Source organism: Vicugna pacos, chromosome 4 (genome assembly GCF_048564905.1).
Source record: "Vicugna pacos chromosome 4, VicPac4, whole genome shotgun sequence".
NCBI classification, from domain to species: Eukaryota; Metazoa; Chordata; class Mammalia; order Artiodactyla; family Camelidae; genus Vicugna; species Vicugna pacos.
The window spans coordinates 68,442,335-68,470,315 of record NC_132990.1 but is presented as its reverse complement, the minus strand read 5'-3'; the positions used below and the strand labels follow the sequence as shown (position 1 = coordinate 68,470,315).

The following is a 27,981-nucleotide window of genomic DNA, read 5'->3' as shown; positions in this document are numbered from 1 at the left end:
CTAGGTTGCAGGGGGAAGAGATGAGAGTGCCCCCCCCCCCCGCGGCTAAAAGGGAGGTTTGGACCTCTGCAGTTTATGATTTGTACATTCAAGGTAGTTAATTTACCCAGCGCTGGAGATGAGTGAGGAAGAGGGGTCACCTTACTAGATAACTTCTGTGTTTTTTTCACCCTGTGGTGCAGAGTGTGGCAAAGTTCCTGGTGTGCACTGTTAATAGTCACTGTTCTCAGTGTGGGGCACCGCTGTATCCTCCCAACCCCATTTCCTGAAAAAACAAATGCAGCTCCCGAGAGAGGGGAAAGTCCTCTCCTTGGATTGGTTTTAAAAACATACGACAAACGAAAAGAAAGCAAGGACTAGAACAGGGGTTTGTGTACTCACGTTTATAGTAGCATTATTCACAAAAGCCAACAGCTGGGCACCCAACTGTCCATTGACAGATGGATGGATAAACACAATATGGTACATCCATACAATGGACCTCTACTCTTGCCTTAAAAAGGAATGAAATTCTGGCATATGCTACCACATAGATGAATCATGAAGGCATTGTGCTGAGTGAAATAAGCCCGACATAAAGGGACATTTATGAGGTACTTACATGAGGTACTTAATCAAATTCCTAGAGACAGAAAGTAGAATGGTGGTTCAAGGGCTTGGGGAAGGGGAATGGGAATTAATGGTTTAATGAGTACAATTTCAACATGAGAAGATGAAAAAGTTCAGATGAATGGTGGTGATGGTTGCTCAACAAGGTGAATGGATTAAGGCCATTGAACTCTTATGTTTAAAAATGGTTAAAATGATAAGTTTTACGTTATGTGTATTTTACCATAATTAAAAAAAATGACACAATATGAAAAGGGGCGGTTACTGTCCTCAATTCAATTGCCAATCTGGCTTCTCTATGGCTTCCCCACCCCATTGGGAGCTCCCTGAGATGGGGAAAGTTGTCTCCCCTCTCAGGCCCTGGGTTCTCCCAGGACCAGAAAGGTATTTCTTCAAACGGGGAACTGCTCTTTGAGGGCCTGGACTTGTCACGTCCATCGTCAGACTGAGGTGGTGCTTCTTGACCGTCGAGTTGCCTAAAACCGGTCAAGTTGTGCCTCCTGCATCAGACCGGGAGTTATCCCTGTGAGTGTGCATGGGGCGGGGGAAAGTGGGCTTCTTGTTTGAAATTGGTGTCTCTTCGCCCCAGTCCCCGGGCTCATGAGCCCCGTAAGTGCCCAACGTCTTTCCACTATCAAGCTCCAGACTCTCGGCTCTAAATTCTGCGGGCTCAGAGCCACGGCGGGTTCCCCGGGTGGGCGGGCAGAGGCCGCTTCCGCCCTCTTCCAAGATGGCCGCCGCCGCCTCTGTGACAGGCTCGGTCACGTGGGCGGCCTCGCCTATGAGGTCGCTGGGGCTAGGTCGGCGATTGGCCCTTCCCGGGCTCCGTCCCGAGTCGGCGCCTGCCCTTGTCAACCGGAGCCTGAGCGATCATGGCAACGGGCTCAGGCGGGGAGCGCGTGGCAGCGGCGGCAGCGGCGGCAGTTTGGTCGCGGGCCGGGGCGGCGGAACGACGGCGGCGGCGGCGGCGGTGGCCCTGGCGCTGGCACCGGCCCTGAGCGCCATGCTGCGGGGCAGCCCCGAGAGAGAGCTGGCGGCCTGGTGGGAGGCGGAGGCGGAGGCCGCGACCGCGGCCAAAGCGCAGGCGGCGAAGGAGCAGGTCCGCGTGGACCCGGGCGCGGCCGGGGAGCCGGAGCGCAAGGCGGCGGAGGAGCAGCCCAAGGAGCCGACCCCGGGGCCTCCGCGCGCGGCCGAGGAGGGCGACGCCCGCGTCTCCCCGCGGCCGCCACCCGCGCTGCCCGTGTACAGGCCGAAGCCGGCGCCGGCGCAGGGCCTCTGCCCGCACGGGAAGTCCAGGAGCAAGGGCCGCAGCTGCAAGCGGAGCTCCGGCCAGTCCGACGAGTACTGCTCTCCGCGGCCCGTCACAGTGGACAGCTCCAAGGCCAGGACCTCCCTGGACGCCCTGAAGATCAGCATCCGCCAGCTCAAGTGGAAGGAGGTGAGGCCCGGCCCGGCCGCGTGGGCACAGGGGGGTGGACTTGGACGACCTCAGAGGAGTCGGCCGGCCCAGGCCAGGTCCGGGGGCCGAGCTCCTGCCTTGCGCCAAGCTTGAGCCTGCTGGTCAGCCACAAACTGCTCATCCTTCAGAGCCTAGCCCCCAAGTCACTGGAGCAAGAAGGCTTTCAGAGCCCTCCAGGTCAAGTTAGCCAACTCCTCTGGCTCCCCTGCTGCTCCCCTACAGTTCCATGGTCTCCAGACGTCGGCATTCGCCTCCCCACATTCTAGATATTTGTTTATATGTCTGTATCCTCCACCGGCTTGTGAGTCCCCAGGGCTCTAGACCCTCTCTCTTTCACTTCTTTACTAAGTTAATATTTGCTTCGCATTTACTGTGTGACTCTCGGGGCAGTTAACAGTTTGTACTTTGTAGGCAGACGGACCTGGGGTCTCACCACTCTGCTGCTTCGCTGTGTGACCTTGAGCAAGTTGCTTCACCTCTTAAGCCTATTTCCTCCTCTATGAAATGAGGCTAGTAATACCTCTCTGGTAGTTTTCTTACTATTAGAAGACTTAGGGCTTATTGTAGCTAGCACAAGCGTGCAGTTAATGGTTACTAATTTTACCACCCACTCCTCTCTCTCCTCCACCATCACCATCATTGTCATCAGTGCAGGCACTGCATTTTATGCTCCAAGGCTTGGCATATGGCAGGTGTCCAGAGATGGTGGGTGAAAGGGTGACTGAAGGAATGAGGGTATCAGTTGCATTTGGCTGAGTGGATAAAACTGTTTGACTGTATTTGCAGCACCTAACGTTATTTCACGTGCTTTCATGAGTGTCGGGGCTGTGGTTTAGGGTAGTCAAATCTGGAGACTTGGGCCCAGATATTCTGCTGCTGGAACAGGATCTGTGGCAGGCGACATGAGGACTCAGGTACTCATAGCCTGGGCCTTGGCTATGGTAGGTGTTCAGGAATGGTTTAATCAAGTTGGAACATACAGGAAGATGGCCACAGAAAGGACTGATGAGGTCGGAGGGTTGGTGTCCCAGCAGAGGGAGTCATGTGGTTTGGAGGGGAGTCCAGAATCAGGAAGGGCTGACTTCTAGGTAGGGAGGGCTTAGTCATGGGAAAGTCTGATTCCAGGCGTCAGGGCCCCCCAGCCTTGGGGTTTGGGACTTGGGGGAGGACTTTCATGCCTCTGAAACCTGGAGAAAATGAGGGAGGTTCCCAGTACTAGGCATCTGGGTTTCTGGACAGGGTCCCAGGTCCAGACTGGAGATATGAGGACCAGAACAGGATAAACCCGAAGAGCTTGTCAGTGCCATGGTCCTAATGAAGGGAGAATGAAGGGACTGAGACCAGGCCACAGAGTTAGGGAAGGCTGGCCCAAGCAAAGCCCATACTTAGCTTAGCCCTGTGGGAGAGAGACACACAAAGCTGGCCAAATCTCAAGAGATGGAGCCACGTGGACTCAGAAATCAGCAGGCACACATGTGGGGCCCGCTTGGTTCACTCATTCCATAAGTGTCCACTATGGATGCTGGGCCCTGTAAAGCAAAGATGCTTATGATGTAACCCTTGCCCTCAAGGACCTTCTAGTTCAGTAGGTGATGAGACACAAGTAAAGAAGTCATCACAGTAGTTACAGGGCCTTTGCTGCTGCTGCTTCTCGAAATGCTCTTTCCCCAGCTCTTTGCGTGGCTGACCCTGTCACTTCAGGTCTCTGATCAAATGCCACCTCCTCAGAGAGGCTTTCCCCCGTGATCCCCCGCTGATGCCTGCTAGTCTTTATTTTTTTATCGTAGCACCGAACTCCAGTGACATATTTCGTATTGTTTATTGTCTGTTTCCCTCACTAGAATGTAAGCTCCATGAGGGCAGGGGCTTTGCTTTATTTACTGCTGTATCCAAAGGTGCTTGGCACATAGAAGGTGCTCAATAAATATTTGTTGAATGGATGAACACCTTATGTGATGAGTGTTTCTCTCTCTATGTCAAGGTGTACGTGCCTTGGGAGGCAGAGGAGGGCCATCTCGGGAAGGGCTTCCTGGAGGAGAGGCCCTGAGCCGAGTTCTGAGTGTGGAGGATGAGCAGGCATTACTTAGGGGCTGTGGACTTTGGATCCCTGGTAGAAGCAGTGGTGTGGGCACCGCAGAGTTGTATTCAGGAGGGCTGGATGGTAGAGTGGGCGGCAGAATGGTGAGAGGGGAGGCAGGAGAAGGGAGCATGGGTCAGATTGCATGCCACACTGTGGGATGTGGACTTTTTTTGGGGAAGGCTATGTGAGCCCCTACAGAATCTTAAGTGTCTTTAATTTATCCGCTCTGCAACTTTGCCAAGTGAGTTTAAATTCTTTAGGCCTCAGTATGCCTATCTGTCAAATGGGGTGGGTCCAGCCAGATCAGTGGTTCCCAGTCTCTACTGCTGCACCCACATCCTGGTAATGTTAGTCTATGGGAGGCCCTTGCAGTGGTGAAGCCAGTGGATGAGCAGTTTCCAGGGCACTACCTGTAACTGCCTCCTCCAGCCCCAAGCCTGCCTGATCTCCTGCTCAGAAAGCATATTGGCTGTAAGTGGAGATGCTCATTCTAGTCCGTTTTAAAACATAATTCACTCACAACAAGGCTTTACTATTAATGTGTGATTATTTACCCACTGTCACTCTTCCCTATTCATCTGTGAGGTCCCGAGGACAGGAGTGGTGTCTGACTTGTGTCCCCACTGCCCAGCAGATGGTAGGTGATCAATGAATGAATGAATGAATGACTTGCAACAGAGCTCACATCTCATTGACACCATGGAATGTGGAGTTTGAAAAACGTCAGACAAGGTGAACTTTAAAGTTCCTTCCTGGTTTATAATTTAAAAAATTTTTCTTTCTTCTTTTTTTTTAATGGAGGTACTGGAGATTGAATCCAGGCCCTCTTGTGTGCTAAGCATGTGCTCTACCACTGAGCTGTACCCACCCTCCCCTCCTTCCCGCTTTCAATGATGATTATGGTACCCTTAGTGTTTACTACAAAGTTGACTGCACGACAAGTAACATATGTATATAAACCAGGTACTAACAAAAGGCAAACACAGTCTCCCCAGGCCTCAGTTTCCCCTTCTGTCACAGGGCTGATGTTGGACAAGAGCATGGCTAATGCTCAGCTCAGCAATGACTTTCTAGGAGCAGGAAGTCTGCTGGGGGCTGGGTTGCAAGGAAGTGCGCTGCGGTGTTCTTTGTATGTCACTCTGTGCTGTCACTGCAGGATTTGGGAGTCCCCAGCAGGGGTGGGTGGACCACCCAGGTATGAAAGAGGATCATGAGTACCAACCAGAGTGGAAGGTCTGTGTCTCCTTTTGTGAGTGGGCGGTGAGGGGCAGCGCTGAGCTCGGCCTCAGGGCGCCACCTCCCTTCCTCCTTCACTTTTTAAAATTCCACATACACTTACCAATGACAAAAGTAACAGTGATAACGAACAACATGGGTGATGCCGCCCCCTGACCCAGCTCTTCCCATGCCAGGCCCTCTTCTGAGTGCTTTATGTACACCTAAGGATTCAATTCTCCCAACAACAGTAAAGTGAATGCCTTTTTGCCTCCATTTTACGGAGGAGGAAATTGAAGTCCGCAGAGGTTAACTTATCCAAGGTCAGACGGCTGGTAAGGGGCAGAGCTAGCATTTGAAACAGGTATTCATTCGAAACCAGCCTTCCATGCTGAGCCCTTCCCACTGTTTTCCGCTGGCGGACACTGGCAGACCCTGGGTTGGGGGTGGCTGATGTAGGCATGAAAAGGAGTCACTCCTTGCCCTCCAGGGACAGACATGCACACAGACAGTTGCAGTCCCATCTGGGAGTTGAATGGGTAAAGGGCATTCCATGCAGAGTAGGATCAAAGGCAGGGGATCAGGTTTTACAGGCGGGATGGGGTGATGGCTGCTTAGCGTGTGGGTGACCAGAGCGAGATGAAGGAGCCAGATTGGAGGACATTGAAGGCTGTGGCAAGAAGTTTGTGCTTCCGGCTGACTGTGATCACAGATTCTTGCCATATGTAGACGGAGCTTCCCTTCCCCACCCTCTGTCAGTCCCAAGCAAACCACATCAACTCCCTGATGATTCAGTTTTCAGTCGTATCCACTCTGGTCAGGTCTAGTTAAGCAGTGCTCCCAATGCTAAATCTGCTCCTCAAAGAACAGCTCATACATGTTAGCACTGTAAACTTGTAGGTAAGACCAAAGTTTATTCTAGAAGAGCAAAATCATGTTTACAGAATCACTGTCAAGCCAGAACAGGAAAGAGAGGAATGGGTCCCGGCTCACAGTAGATGCTCAGTAAGTATTTACGGGGTTGCATGGTCCTCTTCCAGTCACGTGAGCCTCTCTGCCAATCTCCTGTTTGTTCTTTTTGCAGTTTTGACGCCCTCATAACGGAAAACCTCCTGGAAAAGGCAGCATGGGGAATAGATGCTGCAATTGTTGTGAGCTGCCCTCCTTGGAGATATGGGTTGTGTATATGTGCACAGTGGTGCCATGGCCACCAGCTGACGTGAACAAGGGCACTGAGGGATTTGACAGAAGGACCTTTGTTGATAATTGTTTGCATAAGCCCTGTCCCAAGATCTATTACAGTGTGAGCTCTTTGTTTTAGAGTGTCCAGATCATGTGCCTTTTTCTGAAAAGTATCCAGCCTTTCTTCAGAACATGCATATCCTTATTACATCATCAGACTTGCACTTTGTGCAATGTTAGTTACGGTCTATGAAATACCATGTTATGTGCTAGGCATTGCCTGCGTGCTTTCTTCTATACATTAATTTGTATAGAACATTTACTGTGGGTTATTTTATTTAATCCTCCCATCAACCCTTTGAAGTAGCTCTATTACCATTTTACATTCACAGATGAAGAAACTGAGGTTAGGAGGTTAGTTCAGGGCTAGTCCAAGGTCACACAGGGAACAAGGGGTAGAGCCACCCAGGGCCTGTGCTTGTAGCCAGGATCCAGTCCTATTCTGTCTTTGCTAATCTTTTGCTAAAATTCACCCTGCAAAGAGTTATTCTGTTAGTATTATTCTTCCCAGATAATAATTGATAATAATAAACTGAATTGGGCACAGCAAGTAAGTGGAAGAGCCAGGGCTCAAACTGTAGACTGACTGTCTTGTTCTAAAGCCCACTTTTCAGTGTGTTTTATAATCCTCCGCTTCCTAACCCTCCCGTTCCTCATCTGCCTCCCAGCTCTCAAATGACAGTGGAGTCGCTGAGAACCGGGAGAGTGATGTTGCAAATAGGACTTAAAATAAAACTCATTGAAATACATCCTGCCTGGCAGAGGGAGCATTTGGTGCCTGCCCCTTCCAAATCCTACCCCTTGCAGCCCACGAGGGAGAAGAAATTCTGGTGCACTTGACTCACTGAGTTGCCTCGCACTACTGGGGGACGTGAGCCTGTTGTGTGAATAGCCATGTCTCAGATTCTTGGGGGAAAGAAGGCAGATTAGAAAATGAAAGATTGGATAGATTAACATTCCCTCCCTTTCTCATTTTAGTGATCATCTTGCGATTTACTTTCCATTTTTTGAAAACAGCATTACATTTAAGGACGGTTTATATCCTACTCTGTCAAGTGTTCTCCTTGAACAGACATGTTATTTTAACACATAACCCACTGGAATTTTTCCTTTGCAGGTTAAGCTTGTCATGCCATAAAAATCACAATTCACTACCACTGTTACTTGAACGATACAATATGTATAATAGCTTCATGAATCCACAGTAACACCATACAGTAAGAGCCCCTAAAAGACAGTGAATTCCAGGTGCTCATATTCAAGTTCTATAACTACTGCAAATTAAAATTTTGGTTTTGTAGCAGGTGTTGTTAGAGCAATTTTCTGTGTTATATGAACACGCTCTCTATTATAAATAAACCTCAATCTTGGTGGCTTTCTGGATTCTGGTTTTGTACCAGCAGAAGTTGAATGCAAAAATTCAGCCACCCATTTTCTTTTTCTTTTAAATCTATTCCTTGTGAAGAACATATTATAAAAGTAATCAGCCACTCTTTCAGTGCCTTCTCTAGCGGGAAGGTGGTGTAACCCTTTGGACTTTGAATTCAGACAGATGAGTTGAAATCCTTGCCGTTAACTACTTGTGTGACCAAACTGGCTGGGTACTGCATACAGAACCCCTCTGAGCCTCAATTTCTTCCACTGTATCGATGGGCTAGTGATGCCTGTCTTGTAAATTTCTTGTGCGATTAAATGATGGAATGTATGTAAGTTACCTTAACCAGCTGCTTGGTACCCTGTCTGCATTCAGTTAATGTTACTTTTCCTTCTGTTGGGTGATCATAGACATTGGTTATTTGATCTATATATATTTTTTAAAACTTGAAAACAACTATTGTAGAATTTCACCTGCATGTATAGGTTAAACAGACATGACCAGTTCATTTCAATAATTTAACAAATACTTTGAGACCTATTTTGTGTCAGGCTGTATTTGGGTTCTTGGGAGACAGCAGATAACAAAAATACCCCAAGATCTCTGCAGGACAAGGGACAAGTTACATTTTGAATGAATGTCCATGTGATGTAGTCTAGGTTTAAATTTTTAAAAAGTAGTATTGATTTAAAGTTCTTTTCTTTTTAAATCAGTTACACTTTTAAAGTTTCATGAGTTTGACTGAATTTTTTAAAGCTGCCGTTCTGGACCTGGTGCCTGTCTTATTCTCTGGTGTATTAACTATATATGTCACCGTGGGAAACTTATTTTAGCTGTTTGAGCGACATCAGTGCTTAACTTTTGTGTTCCTAAGACAAATAGGGTGAGTCGTTCACAGGGAGAACTGAGGTGGTTGTGTGTGAACACACCTGCCAGCTGTGTAGGGGAGAAGCAGGTTCCCTGGACTGGTTTCCTTATTCCTTATTTTCATCCCTAAGGAGCCTTCCCTGCTGACCCTGAAAAGACTACACCAGACGTGGGTTTGAGTCTTGGCTCTGTGACCCTGAAAAAGTTCCTCTACCTCCCTGAGCCAAAGATTCCTCATCTCTAAGAATGAGCATAAAATACGTGCTTTCCATGTGACTGTCCCTCTGCAGCCCAGTCACTCCCCGAGAGTCCTCCATAAAGGATGTTGTTTTGCTGGAGAAAACAGTGATCTTCTTTCTCTTTCCCAGATGAACTAACGTCTCTCCTTCCGCATCACAGCACGTGGACGGCTGCCTCGACTGCCGTTTGTGTACATGTATAGTTTCTCTGGGTGTTTTTGAACCACCATCTAGTAATTTTATAAATGCTTCCTAACTCCAGCAGGCACTGCTGAGGGCCCCTTCTCTTCCTGCACCTGCTTCTGTGTTGTCGAGTAAAACCTGCACGTGTCTGATGGAGCTGGAGGAACAGGGCAGTTAGCCTCCTACGCTGTCATCCCTAAGTATAGTGTTGCTTTTCAAAGAAGTCCTTCATCCCTCTGCCTGGAACTCTGATGAAGGCCAGTTTTCATGTTTTATTCTTTATGGTCACAGGGAGATTTTATTTCTCTTTGCATCAGAACTATGGTTATTGGTATTTTTAAAAGCAACAATGTAAAACTTTATAGATATCTTGGACTATTTACAGATACCTTTTGTTTAGATTCTAAAACCAGCGTGTGCTTATGAAAATTTGTACAGTTCCCAAGGATATAACATAAAACCCCGGAGTCTCCCCTCCCCACTCCCCATGCCCCACCCTCCCCCTGTTCCACTCTGTCTTCTCCTTAGGGTAGCACCAAGATCACACTTTGGCATGTGTCTTCCTAGATTTTTTCCCCTTATTCCTGTATGTGTCAGGATCACTAAATTGTGCTGTAGTTAACAAGCAACCACACAATACCAGAAGTTTCTCTCTTGTGCACACTTAGGGGTTCCGCGTGGGTTGGTGGCACTGAAGGGACCAGGAGCTCTCGTCTTAGTCAGAGAACGAGGCTTCCAGCTCAATAGCTGCTTCAGTGAGTCTCTGAGAGGAAGGGAACATGATCAATTCTGCGCTGGCTTTTAAGACTTCCATCCAGAAGAGATTCTGCTCCCAGTTCATTTGCCAAAGCAAGATACATCGCGTGGCAAACTTGAGAGGGGCTAGAATGCGTGGTCCTGCCATGAGCGGAAGGAGGAGAACTAGAACATCTTGCCAGTGACCACCCACCCATCAATCCTGTGCAGAGACAGATATAAGAGATACATGTATATCGTACGTAAATAGAAATGGAAACAATTTTTATTTTATTTTTACATGCCGCCGTCATACAATATATATGGTAATTGGCAACTGCTTCTTCGGCAGTGCATCCCGAACATCTTTCTCTGTTAGAACATACAGATTCATTTTTCTTTAGTAACAACCTAATAGTTCATTTCATGGAAGTACCACCGTAAAGTTTATTGATGGGGGTGTTTCTATGTTTCTTGTTCACTGTTACAAAGAATGGTGCAGTACACATCACTGTTCACACGTTAAGTATTTACTTGTGTAAATACTTCTGTAGGATAAATTCCTAGGGATTGTTGGATCAAAGGGTGTGTGGACTTTGTGTTTTGACAGTTACCATCAAGTTGCCGCCAGCAGTGTTTGAAAATGCTTGTGTTTTCCTACCCTCTCCAATATTGTATCCTGTTAATCTTCTAAATCTTTGCCAAACTGATAGATAAAAATATGTTCTTTAAAAAAAATGATATGTACTTTTAATTTACATTTCTGTGATTGTCATCAAGGTTGGGCTTTTTGTATAAATTTTTTAGTTATTTGTACTGCTTCATGTGTGAAATGCCTAAATGTATTTTTTGTTCGTTTCTCTTTTGGGTTGTTTATGTTAATATTTTGTTTGTTTATGTTTTTCTTATTGTGCATATCATTTTTGCCTCATTTGTGTTGCATATCCTTTCCCCTGTTGATATTTAAACATCTAATAACCGTTTGCCTTGCATGATATACATGATTATAATTTAAAGCATTCTTTTTCTTGCTAGTCACTAAGCAGTCTTTAATTATTATTGACTTGTTAGCTTAAGAAGGCAGAATAAAGACACAATTCTATTTTCAGGTGCTATTAATCTTCTAGAGAATTAACAGGCAGTGTGGAGAGCCTTAGAGACTTACATTTCTAGGATCTAGATAGTTTATGTGGAACTTTCACATACGTTTATCTAAGTTGACTTTTACTTTGTGCGGTGAGTGGTACCCTTCGCTATTTCTGTTTTACAGAAGTCAGTATGGTCTGGAGTTAGATTTGGGCTGAATGCCTACCCCTGTTAATTCTGCCACATGGGGCATCCTGATGCTCGTGTCATAGGGCTGATGTCCCATCTTAAAAGCACATGTAACCTTTATTCCAAGGCAGTGGTCCATTCAGCTCGCCCACTCATCAGAGGTGTTAAGTGACACACAGCTCGGAACTCAGGGCAGTCTCCTGGCTCTCAGGCCAGGTCTAGTTCGGGGGACCACACTGTCCCTCAAAGTAGAGTGTGACTTCCTGGCTCCTTAGAAATAAGACCACCAGAAATTAGTGTTTACTGAAGTCATTCAGTGCAGGACTGGGCTCTGAGCCTGGCTCTTAGTTTTATATAAAAGCACATGTATCACTTGGGTAAATAATCCTTGCACATTATTTAATATATTAAAAACTTATGAAAAAAGAAAGAAAAAAGCCACTTGTAATCCCACCACTGAGATGCAATGTCTGTTTTTATTTTGAAGAATTTCATTCCAGTATTTTCTTCTAGGTGTAAATTTTTCTGTTTCACAAAACTGATAAAATTATGTTAATGTTAATATTTTACAAAGCTGATTTTTATGTTAGCATTAGTGCCCACATTATAATTTAAACATTTTTTTACGCTGTACAGACTTTTCATAAATGTCATTTTAAATGCTGTAAAATATCCCCTTCAGTGAAATATATTTCATTATTTACTTTCATATTATTAAATGTTTTGTTCCTCTATGAAAAAAATTTCTGATGTACTTTTCCCCCTATATTTCACACTGTTTTAAGACAACTTTCCCGAAATGAAATGATGAGGTTAAAGGGCATACGCATTTAAAGACTTTCGGAATGTATCGCCAAATTGCTTTCCCAAAAAGTTGTAGCAATGAATACTCAGCAGTGTATGAGAGTTCCTATAAGTGTTTACTTTTGAAGACTATAATGACTAACATTGGGGAAGAGAGTGACATAAATGAATCTTCTCCCTGTCTTTACCAAATCTAGTTCTAGTAATCAGTGCCCAGCTCAAAGCAGGGCATTGTGATATGGCCATTTGAGTGTAGTCATTACATCTAAACTGAAATAGCCATATCAAAATGTAAAGCCACTTTAAAATTTTCAAATAATGTATTCAGTGGACAGACTTGACTTTCTCCCTATCATTGACCCTCTCCCTGCCTCTGATTCCTTACCCCACCCCCATTCTTCTACCCATGAGTTAAGGCTTATGCATTTCACGTACAGTTGGGCAATGAAACTGCTGGAGGTCTCAATAAGTTATTTCTTAGATTTTGTCAAAAATATCTCTAGTGTGAAAAAAGGACACAGGAAGAGCTGTGTTAAAATGTCACATGCCATCATGAGCCATTACGCAAACGAATATCAAAACCACCATGAAATGCCACTCTGTACCCACCAGATACATTCGTGTCTGTAATAAAATAGGCAGATATAAAGTGTTGGCGAGAATGTGGAGAAATTGGAACCTTCATACACTGTTGGTGGGAAAGTAAAATGGTGCAGCCGTTTGAAAAATAGTTTGGCAGTTTCTCAAAATGTTAAACACGGAATTACCACATAGCAGCAGTTCACTCCTAAGTATCCACCCAAGAGAAATGAAAACATCTGTCCACAAAAACCTGTACACTGATGTTCACAGCAGCATTATTCACAACACGCAAAAAGTGGGAACAGCCGAATGTCCATCAACTGAAGGATAAATAAAATATGGACTGTCCCTACGGTGGAATGTTATTTGGCCTTAAAAGGAATAAAATACTGATACATGCTACAGCATGGATGAGCCTTATAAACATGTTACGTGAATGAAACCAGTCATAAAAGATCCATATAGTATGCGATTCCATTTACAGGAGTGATTGAGGATAGGGACATCTATAGAGACACAAAATAGATGAGTGGTTGCCTAGAACTGGGGCTGAAGGAGGCTTTGGGTGGGAGAAGTGGGGAGTGACTGCCAATAGGTACAGGATTTCTTTTTGGGGTGATGAAAATGTCCTTAAATCAATTGTGATGGTTGCACAACTCGACGACGATACTAAAGACCATTGAATTGTACAATTTAAATGGGTGAATTGCATAGTCTGTGAATTATATCTCAATAAAGCTGTTAATAAAATGCCATATGTTTATCCACTTCTCATCATTGAACAGTACTTGTCTCCTGGGTAGTAACTGGAAATATGCTCCAGGAACTCAAATCAGTAAAGTGCCCCCATTGTTAATTCTGCATGTTTATTCTGTGCTGCAGTGTTGCCTGTCAGTGGTACATGGACTCCTTGGACACCTGTATCTAACGGAATCCTGCCCTGGTGGCCCAAAGTAGTGGCAGCTATAACAGCCCTCCAAACTTTTGTCATAAGAGTGAGTTTTGTTTTCTGGGCAGGAAATTCAAATGTCTGTCTGGAGAATAAAGTTTGGGTTCATTATGGAGGCTCCATATTAAGTTTTCCAGTGATGTGTGTAGTATGGCAGGTAAAAGCATGGGCTTTGGAGCCACATAGACATAGGTTTGAAACAACACACTCTGTAACACTGGGAAAATTTTTCTCTGAGTCTCAATTTCTTTATCTATGGAATAGGAGTTGTTTGTTGCCAGAATAAAAAGATACAATCATTTTAAGTACTTAGCCTGTAAATACCTGGTACAGTTGAATCTTTTTATTAACATCTGACCCTAAGCATCTCCAGACTCACGTCACATATTCCATGCCTTGAACTTTATTCGTTGGCAGCATCATGTGGTTCTCTTGAACCTTCATGCTGTGCCATTCCTCTTTACCTTTGTTCATATTTTTCCTCCTCCTTAGAATGTCCCCTTCCTTTCTTTGGCCAACTCTTACACGTTCTTCAAGGATCAGATCATGACATAAGTCTTCCCTGATTCCTACATACACCCTAGTCTAGGCTAAGTACCTTTTTTGGTCACTTACAGTATTTTATATGGATCTCAATTTGATTATTATTTCCAAAGAAGTAACTTTTGGCTTATTGAGTATCTCCTCTGTATCTTTGTTTTCTGTTTCATGGCTTTCTGCTCATTCTTTCTTTCCTTCAACTTTTTGAAGTTTATTCTGTTGTTCTTTTTCTAACATTAAGTTGGATACTTAGCCTATCATCTTTTCTAGTAAAAGCATTCAAGACTACAAACTTGCCTCTAAGTACTGCTTTAGCTGCACCCACAAATTTTATTATGTAGCATTAAAAAAAAACAAAAAACACCTTTTAGTTCTATGTATTTTAAATGTTCCTGAAAATTTTTTCTTCAACCCATGGGTTATTTGGATTTTTAGAGTTTCTAAACATATGAGCTTATTTCTACTTATCATTTTATTAGTAATTTGGAACTTAATAGCAGCGTGGTTAAAGGATGTTCTTTCTTTTTTTACTTCTTCTTTCCTCCCCTTCTTATGCCCTCCATCCTTATTTTTTTTGTTTTCCTTTTTTTTTTGCTTTATAGACTAATACATGGTCATGTTCTGTATGTGCTTGAAAAGAGTGTATATTCTCTAGTTATTGAATGCAATGTTTTACATATGTACATTAGATTAGCTTGTGGATTGTACTGCAGATTCTGTAGCCCTAATATTTTTGTCTGACCTAATACTGACTTTAAGAGTTATATTAACATTTCCCTGTATGATTATGGATTTCATATTTTTTTTAATTGATTTTTTTTTCTTTTCCTATTTCCCCCCATACTAGTCTGGAAGTTCTGTTTTTATTCTTCTGGTGGTTACCATAGAAAATGTAGTATGTGTATAATTTCACAAAGTCTAAAGTTAGCATCTTTACTCTCCTTTTAACAGCACAGGGATCTCAGGATGCTCACATTTTGGTGCATCCTCCAACTTACGTGCTTTTGTTGTCTAATATTTTACTTTTATCTTACTGTATCTTTTTTTAAAACTTTACAAATTAGACATTATTATTTTACATAGTCTCTGCATTTTAGATTTACCCATGTGTTTACCATTTTCTCTGTTTGTTATTCTATTTTATGACTCACACCTTCCATATGGGGTCATTTTCTTTCTCCTGGAAGTAATCTTTTAGAAGTTCCTTTAGTGAGAAACAGTTGGTAATGGGCTGTCGGTTTTTATTTTCCGGAATTACCTGCATTTTGCCCTCATTCTTGAAGGACAGTGTTGCTGCACATCCAGTGCTGGGTTGATAGTCACATGATCTCAGCCCTTTGAGGATATGCCACCGTTTACTCAATTCCATTTTTGCTGTTGCAAAGTCAGCTCTCACTGTAATTTTTTTCTTTTACTTGGAAAATGTCTTCTTCTTTCTGGCTGCTTCTAAAATCTTCTCTTCGTCTTAGATGTCGTCAGTGTCGTTATGACTTCCTAAGTGAGGATTTCTTTTTACTTATTCTGCTTGGGATTTGTTGAGATTCGTATCTCTGAGGCTTGTTATGCTCTAACCACATGCAGAGGTTAGACCATTGCCTGTGTACAGGGAAAAGAGAATTACACTTAAACCTTTATAAACTTTCACTCTGGCCGCCCTACTGAGAATGGATTACAGCCCAGAGTCAAGGCAGAGGCAAGTTAGGATACTACTGTAGACCCCAGGGGAGAGGCAGTGCTGCCCGGGACAGGAGGGTGCTGGGTGGGGAAGATATTGATTGAGATGGCCTGTCTCTTGCCCTGGACTGTAAGGTATTCAGTAGCTGGGAGCTTGTCTTTCTCGTCTTTGTCTCCTTCATGTCTGGCACAGAGAAGGCATTCAACAAACGTTGATTGAATTGAACTGTGAATCAGCAATGGTTCTAGTGCTGTTTTTTGCACCACCTTCAAAGTGACTGTTTTCTTTAAAGGGAAATGACATAAAGGCATTCCAGGCTGTGAACTCATCCTGTCGCTGGCATTGAGAAGCTCAAGCCAGAAGTAGAGAGCTAGCTGTTTGTACGCCACTGCAAGCCTTAGATTTTGGCCAGTTTACTCTCCCTGAGAGCAGAGCTTTCGCTAGCCTGTGCACGTGTCCCTTTCTTAAGGAGTCTCAGGCTCAATTTGAAACTACCTGCATAAAGCCTTACCATCTTACTGGATTTTCATGACATTTTTTCCCTAGGCAGGTTGCAAAGATGTTCTTCTAATGGTATGTTGTGAGTGTGAAAACTTCTGACAGCTAAGACATTCTTTTTGGGAGAAAGTGTTCCGTGTCTAGGGAACAAAAGGAGAGGCAAATGGTCCCTGCCGGGTGACAGTTTAATAAGCTTCAGCTTGTCACTTAAGACTGTTGTTCTAAGAGTTTTTGCACGACTATTCCATTAGAATGTGTGGGAGTATTTCTAGAAAGTACAGTGAAGTAAAGCATACAAATATGGTTTTAGGTTCTGAGACCTTGAGGTCTTCATTTAAACAATTTTATGTTGATGTCTCCTGAGCCTCAAGCCCTGTGCAAAGCACTACAATAAAGGCACAATCAGACAACATCCCTGTCCTTGAACCAGGATCACTACTGGCCTGTATCATTCTTTTGAATGAATTTCAAAAAGATGCCCCTCCTCAAGGAAAAAATATTAAAATTAGTCAATCTGTTATTTCCATCTCAACAAATTTGTTACAGCAAATGGATTACTCATGATAAATGAATATGAGTTATTAAATAATATTTACATGGTGTCATAATGAAGTACTCATCGATTTAAACTTGGAATTCAGAAATACCCTGGCACAGTAAACAAACATCAGATGACTGAATTCCAACATGAAACTTCAGATTGCATTAGTCTCCATGAGGGATTTTTTTAAAACGTGACAGTAGTCACCAATTATACATCAGGTGTAAAAGTAGATCTTATTTAGAAACACAGTCTATGTTAGATGTTGTTAGATCAACATAGTCTTTTGATAATCCAGTTTGTCAAAGGGGAACAATATATACTGTCTTGTTAAAATGAGTCATTTGACTACCACGTGCCAGAAAATTCTCATCTTAAATATAAAATGACCCAAACAGAATCATCTGATGAGGTTTGTTTACTAAACCAGAATATTTCTGAATTGCCACTTTAAATCAACAAGTGCTTTCATTATGATGACATGTAAATATTATGCCATAACTGATTTTGTTATCACAGATAATCCACTTGTCATAGAGTCAAGAATATTATAAGATATGAAAAGTGTTCGAAATAGTAAAGATGACTACATGTGGACAGCATCACCGTATCCTTGTGCATGACCTAAAAAGCCACACATGGTGGCCTTGGAGGGCTCAGTCCCCGGGGAGCAGACATGTCTGGTGATTCCAATGCAAGGTGCTATGAGTTCTACTAGAAGTGTGCTGGGAGACAGGGAGGCAGGATGGGGCTAACTGGGAAGTGTTGGCAAAGGCCGGTGTGTGTGTGTGAGAGGCACTCAGGCGACTAAGGTGCAGTCTTTTGGACATGCTGTGGCTGTTAGAGGCCTCTAAGCCTTCTTCCTGGGCTCCTGCTGCTTTCTGGGTAAGTGAGATAGCCGAGTTCCAGATGGGTGAGGTGTTTCTGTTTTTAGCTGGACTGTTGGTCTTCCCTTCTCCTGCCTACGTCTTCCTCTGTCTTCGGGTCGCTGCTCTCAGAGCACGAAGCAGCTGTATTTTATGGCTTGTTAAATTTTCTTTCTTTCCCACCAGATTTTAAATTCAACGAATGCAAGGGCCATCTCTGTCTTGTTTATTATTGTTTATTATTAGATCCTCACACTTCAGTGCACAGTGCCTGGAAAACCATATAATAAGCTTTTGATGGATATTGGCTGACATGATTTTTTTCCTTCATTCCTCAAACATTTCCTGAAGCCTTATTCTGTGCCATGGACTCCATTGAGCAGTGGGGCAAGCAATGAATTGCCACCCCACGAGTCCTCCCCGCCAGGAAGCGCACTCTAGCTACTACGATCTGGTGACAGGAAAGGGGTGCAGCTGACTCCGAATCAGGGTTCAGCGAGGGCCTCCCCGAGCCGGGGCCCTGAGCTGAGTCTAGAAGGAAGAGAGGGGTGAGTCAAGTTTTTTCTGGGGGTGGAGGCCGGACAAGCGTTCAGACAGGGCTCAGCCTGCACAGTAGCGTGGTGGCAAGCTGGAACACGGGGACTTGGGGGACTGCAAACATTTCAGGCCTCTGGAATACAGGATTTGAGGAGGGGAGAGTGACGGGTGATGTGCCCTGAGAGGTAGGCGGGCGCCGAGTGGTCGAAGTCTGAACTGTGCCCTGACAGCTGGGGGGCCACTGGAAGAATATAAATGTGTATGTGTGTGTGTGTGTGAAAAACCACATTTGCATACTTGAGCCCTCTGGCTGTGGTGTGGAAGGTGCATTTAGGGGTGCTGAACTACACATAGGGAAAGCCTCCTTGAGGGCAGGGAGAGGCACTTCCTGGTCGAGTCCCAGCACGCGGCGAGTGGCCGGGGGCATCGTGTCGTTGCGGAGGTGATACTTTGTGAGCCATCAGCGAGGCAGGAGCACAGGCCCTCACTGCGGACGACAGTGGAATCAACGCTGGACTTCACTGAGCCACCCAGCAACCCCCGGAGGCAAATCAGGCAGATTTCATCAGCTCCACTTTACAGATGAGGTGACCCAGGCTGGGGCCGGCACGTGCACCCAGGTCTTTGTGAACGCCAAGTCCAGTGCACTGTCCGTGCTCTGGGCTGCACGGTGGGGTGGGTGGCAATTCTGGGAGAGAGTTGGCTCACCTGAGTCCCTTCTCCCTGGGGACTACTGTCCTCCTTTCTGATGAGGGAGGGGCCTCAGGCTTCCAGCCCCCATCTCATGTGTCCCTCCAGGCAATGGTGACCCTTCCCAGAGCTCCTTCCAGGCAGAGAGACACAGAGGCTCAGGGGGGCAGCTGAAAACTGTCTTCACCAGAGCAGTGGGAAGAGATTTGTGGCCCATTCACATCCTCATCGCCTGGGTACCACGCTGCTATTTAATAAAGACCCCATTGTTCGATGGGCCATTAAGTAACCAATGATATATTTCAGCCTCATTGAGGAGGAAGACACAGAGTTAAATCAGATTCAGACCATGTTGAGAAAAAAGAATAAAGGGGCTATTCACACGCAAGGCCCTCATCCTAAGGAGAAAGGGAAGGGGACGTGCATCACCCACGGTCCTCCCGGGCCACGCACTGGTTAGAAGCTTCTGCATTAATGCTCCTCGCAGCCGGTGCTGTGCCTTTTGTAGGCGAGGAAGTGGAGTGCCCAGGCCATCAGCCACCTGGAGAATTCAGCCCGGGTCTGACCTCATGGGCCTTCTCCATCCACTGCACCGTGCTGCCTCCCCGGGCTGTCTTCTGTCCCCAGACAAGCAGTGGTTGATTTTTGTGCAAAATTCAGATGGCGTGGAGGTCAGCAGCCCATGCCCGTGTAGCCCTGTGCCCGTGTAGACCTGTGAGTGTAGACCTGTGAGTGTAGACCTGCGCTCCCCGCCAGCCCTGGCAGCGGGCTGCTCACTGCTGTGGGAGGCTGGCGGGTCCTTTCCGGCCCGAGCGGGGTGTCACTGGCCTTCCCAACACCCTCTCCCTTTGTCTGCCCTTTCCTCTCCTCTGTCTTTCTGGCCCTCTGTTTTGAATCCATCCTGAGACCTTTGCTGACTAGTACTGAGCAAGTTGGTGCAGAATTTGTTGCTTCCTCCTCAGGGTGTCACATTTAAATGGATGACGGCGGCATCTCAAGAGACAAAGGGATGAGGTGCTGCCGGCAGGATGGCGGGCCACGGGGTCTATGTTCTCGTGTCCACAATCCCCCTCACATCCCGGCAAAGCATTTGAGGCCCTTAGGATCTCCCTATGTTACCCAGGGAGCCTCAGCCTGGCCGAGCCTCCCCTCCTGCCCCCCACGCCCAGTCGCACTCCACCCCGACAGCCCAGGTCAGTCTGGTGCCACCATCCTTGGCTCTCACTGGTCTCTCGGTCTGGAATCGCTTTTGTTCCCCACCACCCCCTGCTGGCTGGACCTGGAGCCCCACTTCAAGATCCAGCCAGTCGTGAGCTCCGCTGCAGAGGCAGCCGCTGCTTCCTCTGTGTCCTCAGGGCCCTTGGTCTGTCTCTCTGCACACAGGGTTTTCATTGGGGAGAATGATTTGTTCGTGGAGGCTGAGCCCTGAGCAGTTTGAGGACAGAGACAGTGGTGTGTGTGTGTGTGTGTGTGTGTGTGTGTGGAGCTCAGCCTGGGAGAATGTGAGCATGTGTCCCAGCACTGGCCTCAGCTGCAGAGGGGCACAGAGATGCATGGTGTGAGGGAGCGAGTCCAGTCCTCTCTCTGTCTTGTTTCTGTCCTTCTGTCTTTCGCCAGGAAAAGCTGCTTTTATGGAGGTGGGGGGATCATGCTGCTGGGCCTTCTCTGGGGTTGTCCAGTAGGGGGCTCTCGCTTACTCCCCCATACAAGGAGAACGACCTCCCCCTCCCACCCTCTACCCACCCCTCCCATCCCATCCTCCCCTGTCTTCCGTCCTGGCACCCTCGCTGACTAGCAGCGAATAAATGAACACTTGTCATGCTCTCTTTGCTTTGCAGTGTCTCTGACTTTGACTCAGATACTCGGGGCAGGGGAGTGGGGTCTCCACACCACACAGGCAGGGGCTGTCCCAGTCATTGCTGTCTCCCCAGCCCCCAGATCAGCGCCTGATGCTGCGGGTGCTCAGCGGAGGCTGTGAACACAAAGGGGTCTCAAAGCCCAAATCACTTGGCTTGTTCTCGGTCTTGGTCTTTTGGGTTTGCTGTGTGTATTCACTAGATTAGGCTAAACTGTTGTGACAAGCAGACCCAAATGTGTAGGGGCGCAGCATAACGGCAACCTATTTCTTGCCCTTGTAACACCTGGGTGGAGGTTTTCGGTTTGTTGGGGTGGCATTCAGGGACCCAAGTTCCTTCCACCTGTGGCCCCGCCACCCCTTGGGGGTCTCCATCATCAACAGCCAGGTCAAAGGAGAGGAAAGAGCAAGGAGGGGCACACATGTCACTGCTGCCCCCATCCCAGTGGGTGGGACTCAGGCACGTGGTCACATTTAACTGTTGTCAAAGGAAACCAGGGCGGGACAGTAGTGGTAAAAACAAATTTTCTTCAGGAACTATTGCAGCAAGGGGAGAGAGACCTCCGTGTACCACTGGGCTCCATTCCAAATACAGCTCGGACAGGTGGGTATCGGTGACGGGTCTGGCTAAACCAATTTGACAGGACTCTTGCTGAAGGCAGAGCAGGGCGATCAGATACCACTGGTGGGGGATGAAGAGTTTGATTAGATTTTGAGGGGGATCAGCTGTCAGCGGTGGGGCATTCTTGTAAACTGACTTTAGCAGGATTCTTGGTAAAACTGGGAGATGCAAAGACGAACGAGAAAGCTCAAAGGTCAAGGCCTAGTTGGGAAGAGTGGTCGGTAGAGCCTGACAAAGGTTTGATCAAGGAGAACATCTTTGCCACTGCCAGGGAGACCAGAAGAAGAGGAAACGGACTCTGGTGAGCATCCGGCAACCTCTGCCAAAAGCAGTGTAGAAAAAGGATGTCGAAACCAAACAGACTCACATAGAAAACAAACCATGGTTCCCAAAGGGGAAAGGGTAGGGAGGGATAAATTAGGGGTTGGCGATTAACAGACACACATTGCTATATATAAAATAGGTAAACAACAAGGACCTACTGTATAGCACACGGGAACTCTATTCAATTTCTAGTAACATATAATGGAAAGGAATCTGAAAAGAAAAAAAAATATATGTACCTATAACTGAATCACTTTGCTGAAACTAACATTGTAAATCAACTACACTTCAATTAAAAATTTAAAAAGAGAAGAAAAGAAAAAGGACATTGAGTTTGTCAAAACCAGGTTCAAATCCAGGGCTGCTCTTTGCTAGCTGTGTGAATTTGGAGGAGTTAACTTAACTCTGAGCCTCAGTTTCCTCAGCTGAGTAAGGGGGAGAGTCACCCTACCTTAGAGGCTGATGGAAAGAGACTGTCAGGAGAGCCCCGGGGGTGCATAGCAGGTGTCCACTCTGTCGTGACTATTACTACTCCAGTCATTAGCATGTTTATTCTTACCATGTGTCTCAATGTTACTGATTGAAAATTTAATAACATGCCCATGGCAGACAAAATCTGCATAGTTTAAAAGTATAAACACTGAAAAATACACCACTCACTCATCCCGCTTTCACTTCCCTTCCTCAAAAGCAACCACCATGGGTTTCCAGAGATTTGCACACACAAGTATACGTGTACAAACAGCCCTTTTAATTTACCTAATGCTTTCATGCGCTACAGTCTACACCTTTTATTTCATTTCATAATATAACTGAGCTATTGCTTCATATCAGTATATATTGATTTGCTGCATCATTTTATTTATGGCTGACACTCTTTTAGCTGTTTACACTCTTTAAAGCTGCCACGACCATATCCTTGTGTATATGTCTTTGTACACTTTTGTGAGAACATCGGTAGGATGGAAATCCCTGTAGGAGTCATACCATGTATTTAATTCTGTTCAAAAATAGGATTTAAAGGTTTAGAACATTTTTACTCTGGTAACTATTGTGGAGAGAAAGGATTAGGAATTAGAAACTTGGTTTGTCATGAGAAGGTGAGATAAAGAGCATTATTTCTTTATTTTTTAAACTTTTAATGGCGGGGAGGGTATAGCTCAGCCGTAGAGTGGGTGCTTAGCATGCATGAGGTCCTGGGTTCAATCCCCAGTACCTCCATTAAAAAAAGTAAATGAATAAAATAAGTAAGCCTAATTACCCCCACCAAAAAAAACCTTTTACCAGTAGAGATCCTTGGTCCTTCATCCCATGGTGCTTTGGATTTCAGATTTCGCTGCAGAAATATTTGGCAGATTATAAGCCAGTGCAAATCGGCTCTTAGCTCCAGAATGTATTTTCCCACATGAACAAATTGTCAGCCAGCTTTCTGAACCCCACACCCGTTACAGAAGTTGGATTTACTACAATAGAAACAGAGTTCTCTTTGTTTTTGTTTGTTTCTTTCTTCTTGTGTCCGAGAAGCACTGTTGAGTGCTTTCTCTGTGTTGGATACTTTTCATAGATGGTCTCATTTCATTCTTTGGTCTCTTCATTTCAAACCTTCGAGGTGAAAAATACCTGTTTTCCAGATGAAAGTGCTAGGTTCACAGAGGTTAAGTCACTTGCTCAAGGTCATGCAGAACCAAGGTCTGAGCTCAAGTGTTGATGACGATTCTGCTCTGTGGGCCTCTCTTCTTTTTAATTAGGGAACTCAGAACTTTCCTGAATGTCGAATAAGTTTCACTTGTTGCATGAACATGTGCTGATTAGCAACGCCTCTTAAAGATCTGTGGCCTTGCTGAGTTTCGTAGAGAAAGAGGGTCTGTTGTGGCCCCGAGCTCGGTGTCTGACATGCTTAGAACCAACCTCATTAATCCAGCCGCTCTTGGGTGACAGTCCAGTGTACACTGTCAGCTTCCACCTTTGAACTGTCTCTACCCTCAGTAAGGAGGCAAAATTGTTCCTTCCGTGACCCTGGACTCGGGCTCGGTGATTTGTGTCCTTCCCTGGTGTCCTCCCCACACTTCTCTTTTTACTGTGTTTTCTGGCTCTTAGCAAAGCCATTTAAAGCACTTTCTAAATTGCATGGCATTATTATTACTAATGACCCACAATCCCTGTCATGAGCCGGTGTCACCTCAGCCTGAAGTCTGCTCTTGCTTCTGGAACCTGGGTGTAGTGCTTCCATTTCCTAGGAAATCTGTTGCCTGTGAACAAACGTTAGCACATCACAGCTCCCTCCCACCCCCACATTTTACAACCTCGTATCCAGAGAACCACAGTATAATTCAATCTACCGTGTACTGGGAAGGCTCTGTTTTTCCACAGCATAGCTTAGAATTAGTGCTTTGTGCCTCTGAGTCTTTTTTTTTTAATTAATTCAGTGTATCTTTATTAACTATCATTTCCATATGAGCACAGCCTTCTCTTGTTGGGCTATACATTCACCCTTGTTTTGTAATTTAGTAACAAACATTTGTTAAGGCCCTTTTCATGTCAGGCCACCACCTCCATTCTCTTGTATATTCCTCAGAATAACTCGGCAGAGGGGGTGTTACTAGCCACCCTTTGCAGTCGGGGAAAATGAGACTCAGAGAGGTTCATTAACTTGCACATTTCAGCTAGTAAGTGGTAGGTCTGGGATTTGAACCCAAGTATTTGGATTCTAAATCCATAACCTCTCCCGGATGAAAGCCAATGCTTGAAGTTCCTTATTGTCTTGCTGCTTCGGTTACTCAGCTCCTTAATTAGTGATGACTCCAAATTAGCTGCATGTTCCTGAGCCTGCTGGTGAGGGAATGGGTTTTGTTTTGACAGCAGTCACAAAATCTATACCGAGAGGACATTACTTAAATCCAGAATGAGAGATGGTGAAAATCTGAAAGGGATCATTTTTATTTGACTGGCTGACTGATTGATCTCTAGAGGGTTTTTATTTATTTTTTGTCCAATCCTTTTCTTCTTGAAAGGCTAGATTACTTCAAGGAGCTCCATCCACCCATTTCTTAAAAATGTCCAGGAGATTGCAGTTAAGTAAACTCCCAGCATGTTGGGTTTTAGGTTTTCCAGAGCCTTAACTCAGCATATCCCAAACTTGTTTGATCGTAAGAAGCACCTGGGGCATTTGTTAAACTTTGATTTCCCAGTAGGGATGGGACCTGGGGAATCTTTATTCTTTTTAACAAGCCCCTTGAGGCCGATGCTTCTCATCAGATCAGCTTGGGAAACACTGAGTGTTGTTGCTGGGCATTAGGTCCTCTTGGTGGGCTGTCCCCTTTAGATTTGCAGCACAGCTGGTCATATTGTATTACAGTGGAAGGAACATGAATTCTGGAGTCAGAAAGCACAGGATTCAAAGCCCCTATCTGACCACGGATAAATTGTGTTATCTCGGGCACATGACTGAAGGTCTGCATCTTGAGATGTCAGCTGCCATTTCCTCTGCCTGCAAACAGGAAATTGTTTTCCTTTCTCTCCCCACCCCTTCTCGGCTCCTTTGTCCTCTTATTCTTCAGCTCCCCAAGGCATCTCCTGATGCCCCCCACTCTGGGTCACTCATAATTATTTTTGTAATAATTTTTAAGTGTCTAGCATTCCCCACTAGACTCTAAGGTCCAGGAAAGCAAGAACCATGATTCTCATGTTTATTACTTGTGACTGTTATGTTTAACATTTATCATTTTATTATCAAGACTCTCATATTTATTTTTGCATGCTCAGCCCCTAGCATAGTGTGCTGTGAATGACCTCTGCGCTTTGCTTTCCTTGTCTGTAAAAATGGATAAATACAATCTAGTCAGTGGGGTATTGGGAGATGAGAATGAAATAGCATGAGAGCAACTGGCATACCGTAGGCATCTAATAAATGTTAGTTTTTGCCTTCCTTTGGAGAACTTACTTCACGGTAACTATACTGAATAGAAGACATTATAGCCGAGGCTTTAAAGCTGCTTGACACAGTTCTAAAACATTTTTAGTATTCTTTCTTATTCTTAAGGATTTAGAATTTAGTCTTCTTTCCCCACCAGATCCAACGACTCTTCCACCAGACTTTTACCTTTGTCTTTATGAGAAACAGAAAAGGAGAAGACACAGAGACACACAGAGTGAAGGCCACATGGAGGCAGAGGCAGGGCCTGGGGTGATGTATTTGCAAGCCAGGGAACGCCCAGGGCAGCGGGCGTGCACTGGAAGTGGGAGGGAAGTATGGGACGGCTTCTCTCCCGGAGCCGCTGCTGGAACCAACGCTGCCGGTGCCTTGATTTCGGACTTCCGGCCACCAGGACTGTGACAATACAAATTCCTGTTGTTTTGAGCCACTCAGTTTGTGGTAATTTGTTATAGGAAAACAGTAAAGTGGAGATCTTCCCCCAAACCACAGGGGTACCTGGATGAGCGTATAGGTAGAGGCTCTCCCTCGACCCAGAGAACGGAATCTTGGAGCTAATAATCTTCCAGCAAGCCGCTGAAGCGCACTCATCCTGATCTGAGGCTGAAAGAGCCCTTGGAAGCCGGGGAGCCCAACTCCCCTCATTTTAAGGATGAGGATGCCCAGCCAGGGGAAGTGACTTGCCCAAGACCCTGAAGCTAATAAGGAGCAGAACTTGAACCCAGGTCCATCTGACTCCAAAGCCTGTGTTCTTTCCACTTCAGTCATGGCCCTGGCCTCAAATGTATCCTGTCCTCTCGGATCATCATGGCAGCGTGGGCCAGAGGAGGGAGCCCAGATGCCAGAATCAGGAGACCTGTGCTAAGCCTTTGCTCTCCCAGTATGGCAGGGAAAAGGTTAACTCCTCTAAACTCAGATTCCTCATCCCGACAGACAGCGAAGCTAACCTTGCTCCCAGAGCACCTGAAACTCTGGGTTGTACGGCTGAAGTAAGATCATGTATGTGAAAAGGTCTTTATTAATGAGATCACTGTATAAGTAGAAGTTAGTACTCATCATCTCGTCTAGTCTCAGACTTGGAAAGTGAGAACTCAGAAAGTGTGATAGGCAGAATCCTAAAATAAGCCCTAATGACCTTCACGTATGTATAATCCTCTCCCCTTTGAGTGTGGGTGGGACCTGTGTATATGATGAGATATCACTTCCATGATTATGTGACACTACAGAGCTAAAGGATGTCTCTGGGTGGGCCTGACCTAATCAGGTGAGTCATTTTAAAAACAGCTTTCTCTGGCTCATTGCAGAAGAGGAAGTCAGACAGATGTGATCTGGCTAGTCTGGAGGAAAGTGAACATCCACATTCTGAGTTGCCTATGTGGGTCACTATGGCAAAGGACTGTGGGCAGTGTCTAGTTGCTGACTGTGGTCCCTGGCTGACAGTTCGAAGGAGAATGAGGACCTCAGTCCTCCAATTGCAAGGAGAGGAACTCTTCCAGTCAGCGTGGAAGACAGCCCTGAGCCCAGACGAGAACCACACTGGCCCCACCTTGATTTCAGCCTGTGATGACCTGAGCAGAGGACCCAGCTAAGCCCTGGTGGACCTCTGACTTGGAGAACTATGAGCTAATACATGGATGTTGTCTGAAGCCACTAGATTTGTGTTGATTTTTTTTATACAGCAATAGAATACTAGTAAGAGAGATGAAAAGTTTTTCCCTGGGTCATAGAGACATTAAGTGCACATGTCTGTGTATTCCTTCAAGAAACCCTGAGCTTCTCTAAGGCTGGAACTGTATCTTATTCATCTCGAGTCAAGACTGGCTGGGTTTGGTCCCTGGCTCTGCCACATATGAGGGTGAAAACTGAGGCAAGTTATTTTAACTTCTCTGTGCCTCATTGTTCTCATCTGTGAAATGGGTGTGATAATAGTACTTGCGCCCTAGGAGTGATAGATGTGTTAAGTCACTTTATACATGTGAAATGTAGAACTGTGTGTGGCACATGGTAAATGCTCAACACACGTGGTGGTGGTGGTTTTGTTATATCCAAGCACTTAGCCCAGTAGCTAGCACATAATAGGCACAAAATTAATGTTTGTTGAGTGGATGAATGAAAAATTAGAATCTTGGTCTCCTGAGTTTTAATCCTATAACATTTCTACTAATCATTATTTACCATAGGATACAGATTTTTCCAAAGCTATTTTTACTGCCCTGATTCTTCAGGATGCACCAGGAAAGCACCAGATTTATAACACCGTGGAAAGACAGAGGCGTTTAAAGTGGTAC

At 45.4% G+C, this 27,981-nt stretch overlaps 1 protein-coding gene across 9 annotated transcripts in view; it reads left to right on the top strand.

Moving 5' to 3' along the window:
* The first annotated feature begins 1,427 nt into the window (after window positions 1–1,427).
* The window catches only part of TTLL11 (tubulin tyrosine ligase like 11), a 227,283-nt gene continuing 200,729 nt past the window's right edge, over window positions 1,428–27,981 (top strand). For 6 of the 9 annotated variants that reach the window (XR_012072252.1, XM_072960060.1, XM_072960064.1 and 3 more), the window contains exon 1: window positions 1,428–2,047. Coding sequence is in view for 8 of the 9 variants with exons in the window: in XM_072960060.1 (XP_072816161.1) it covers window positions 1,613–2,047 (435 nt within the window). In the remaining variant the exon portion in view is untranslated. The remainder of the gene's footprint in view (window positions 2,048–27,981) is intronic. The other 3 variants (XM_072960068.1, XM_072960063.1, XM_072960061.1) reach the window with 1 other exon arrangement.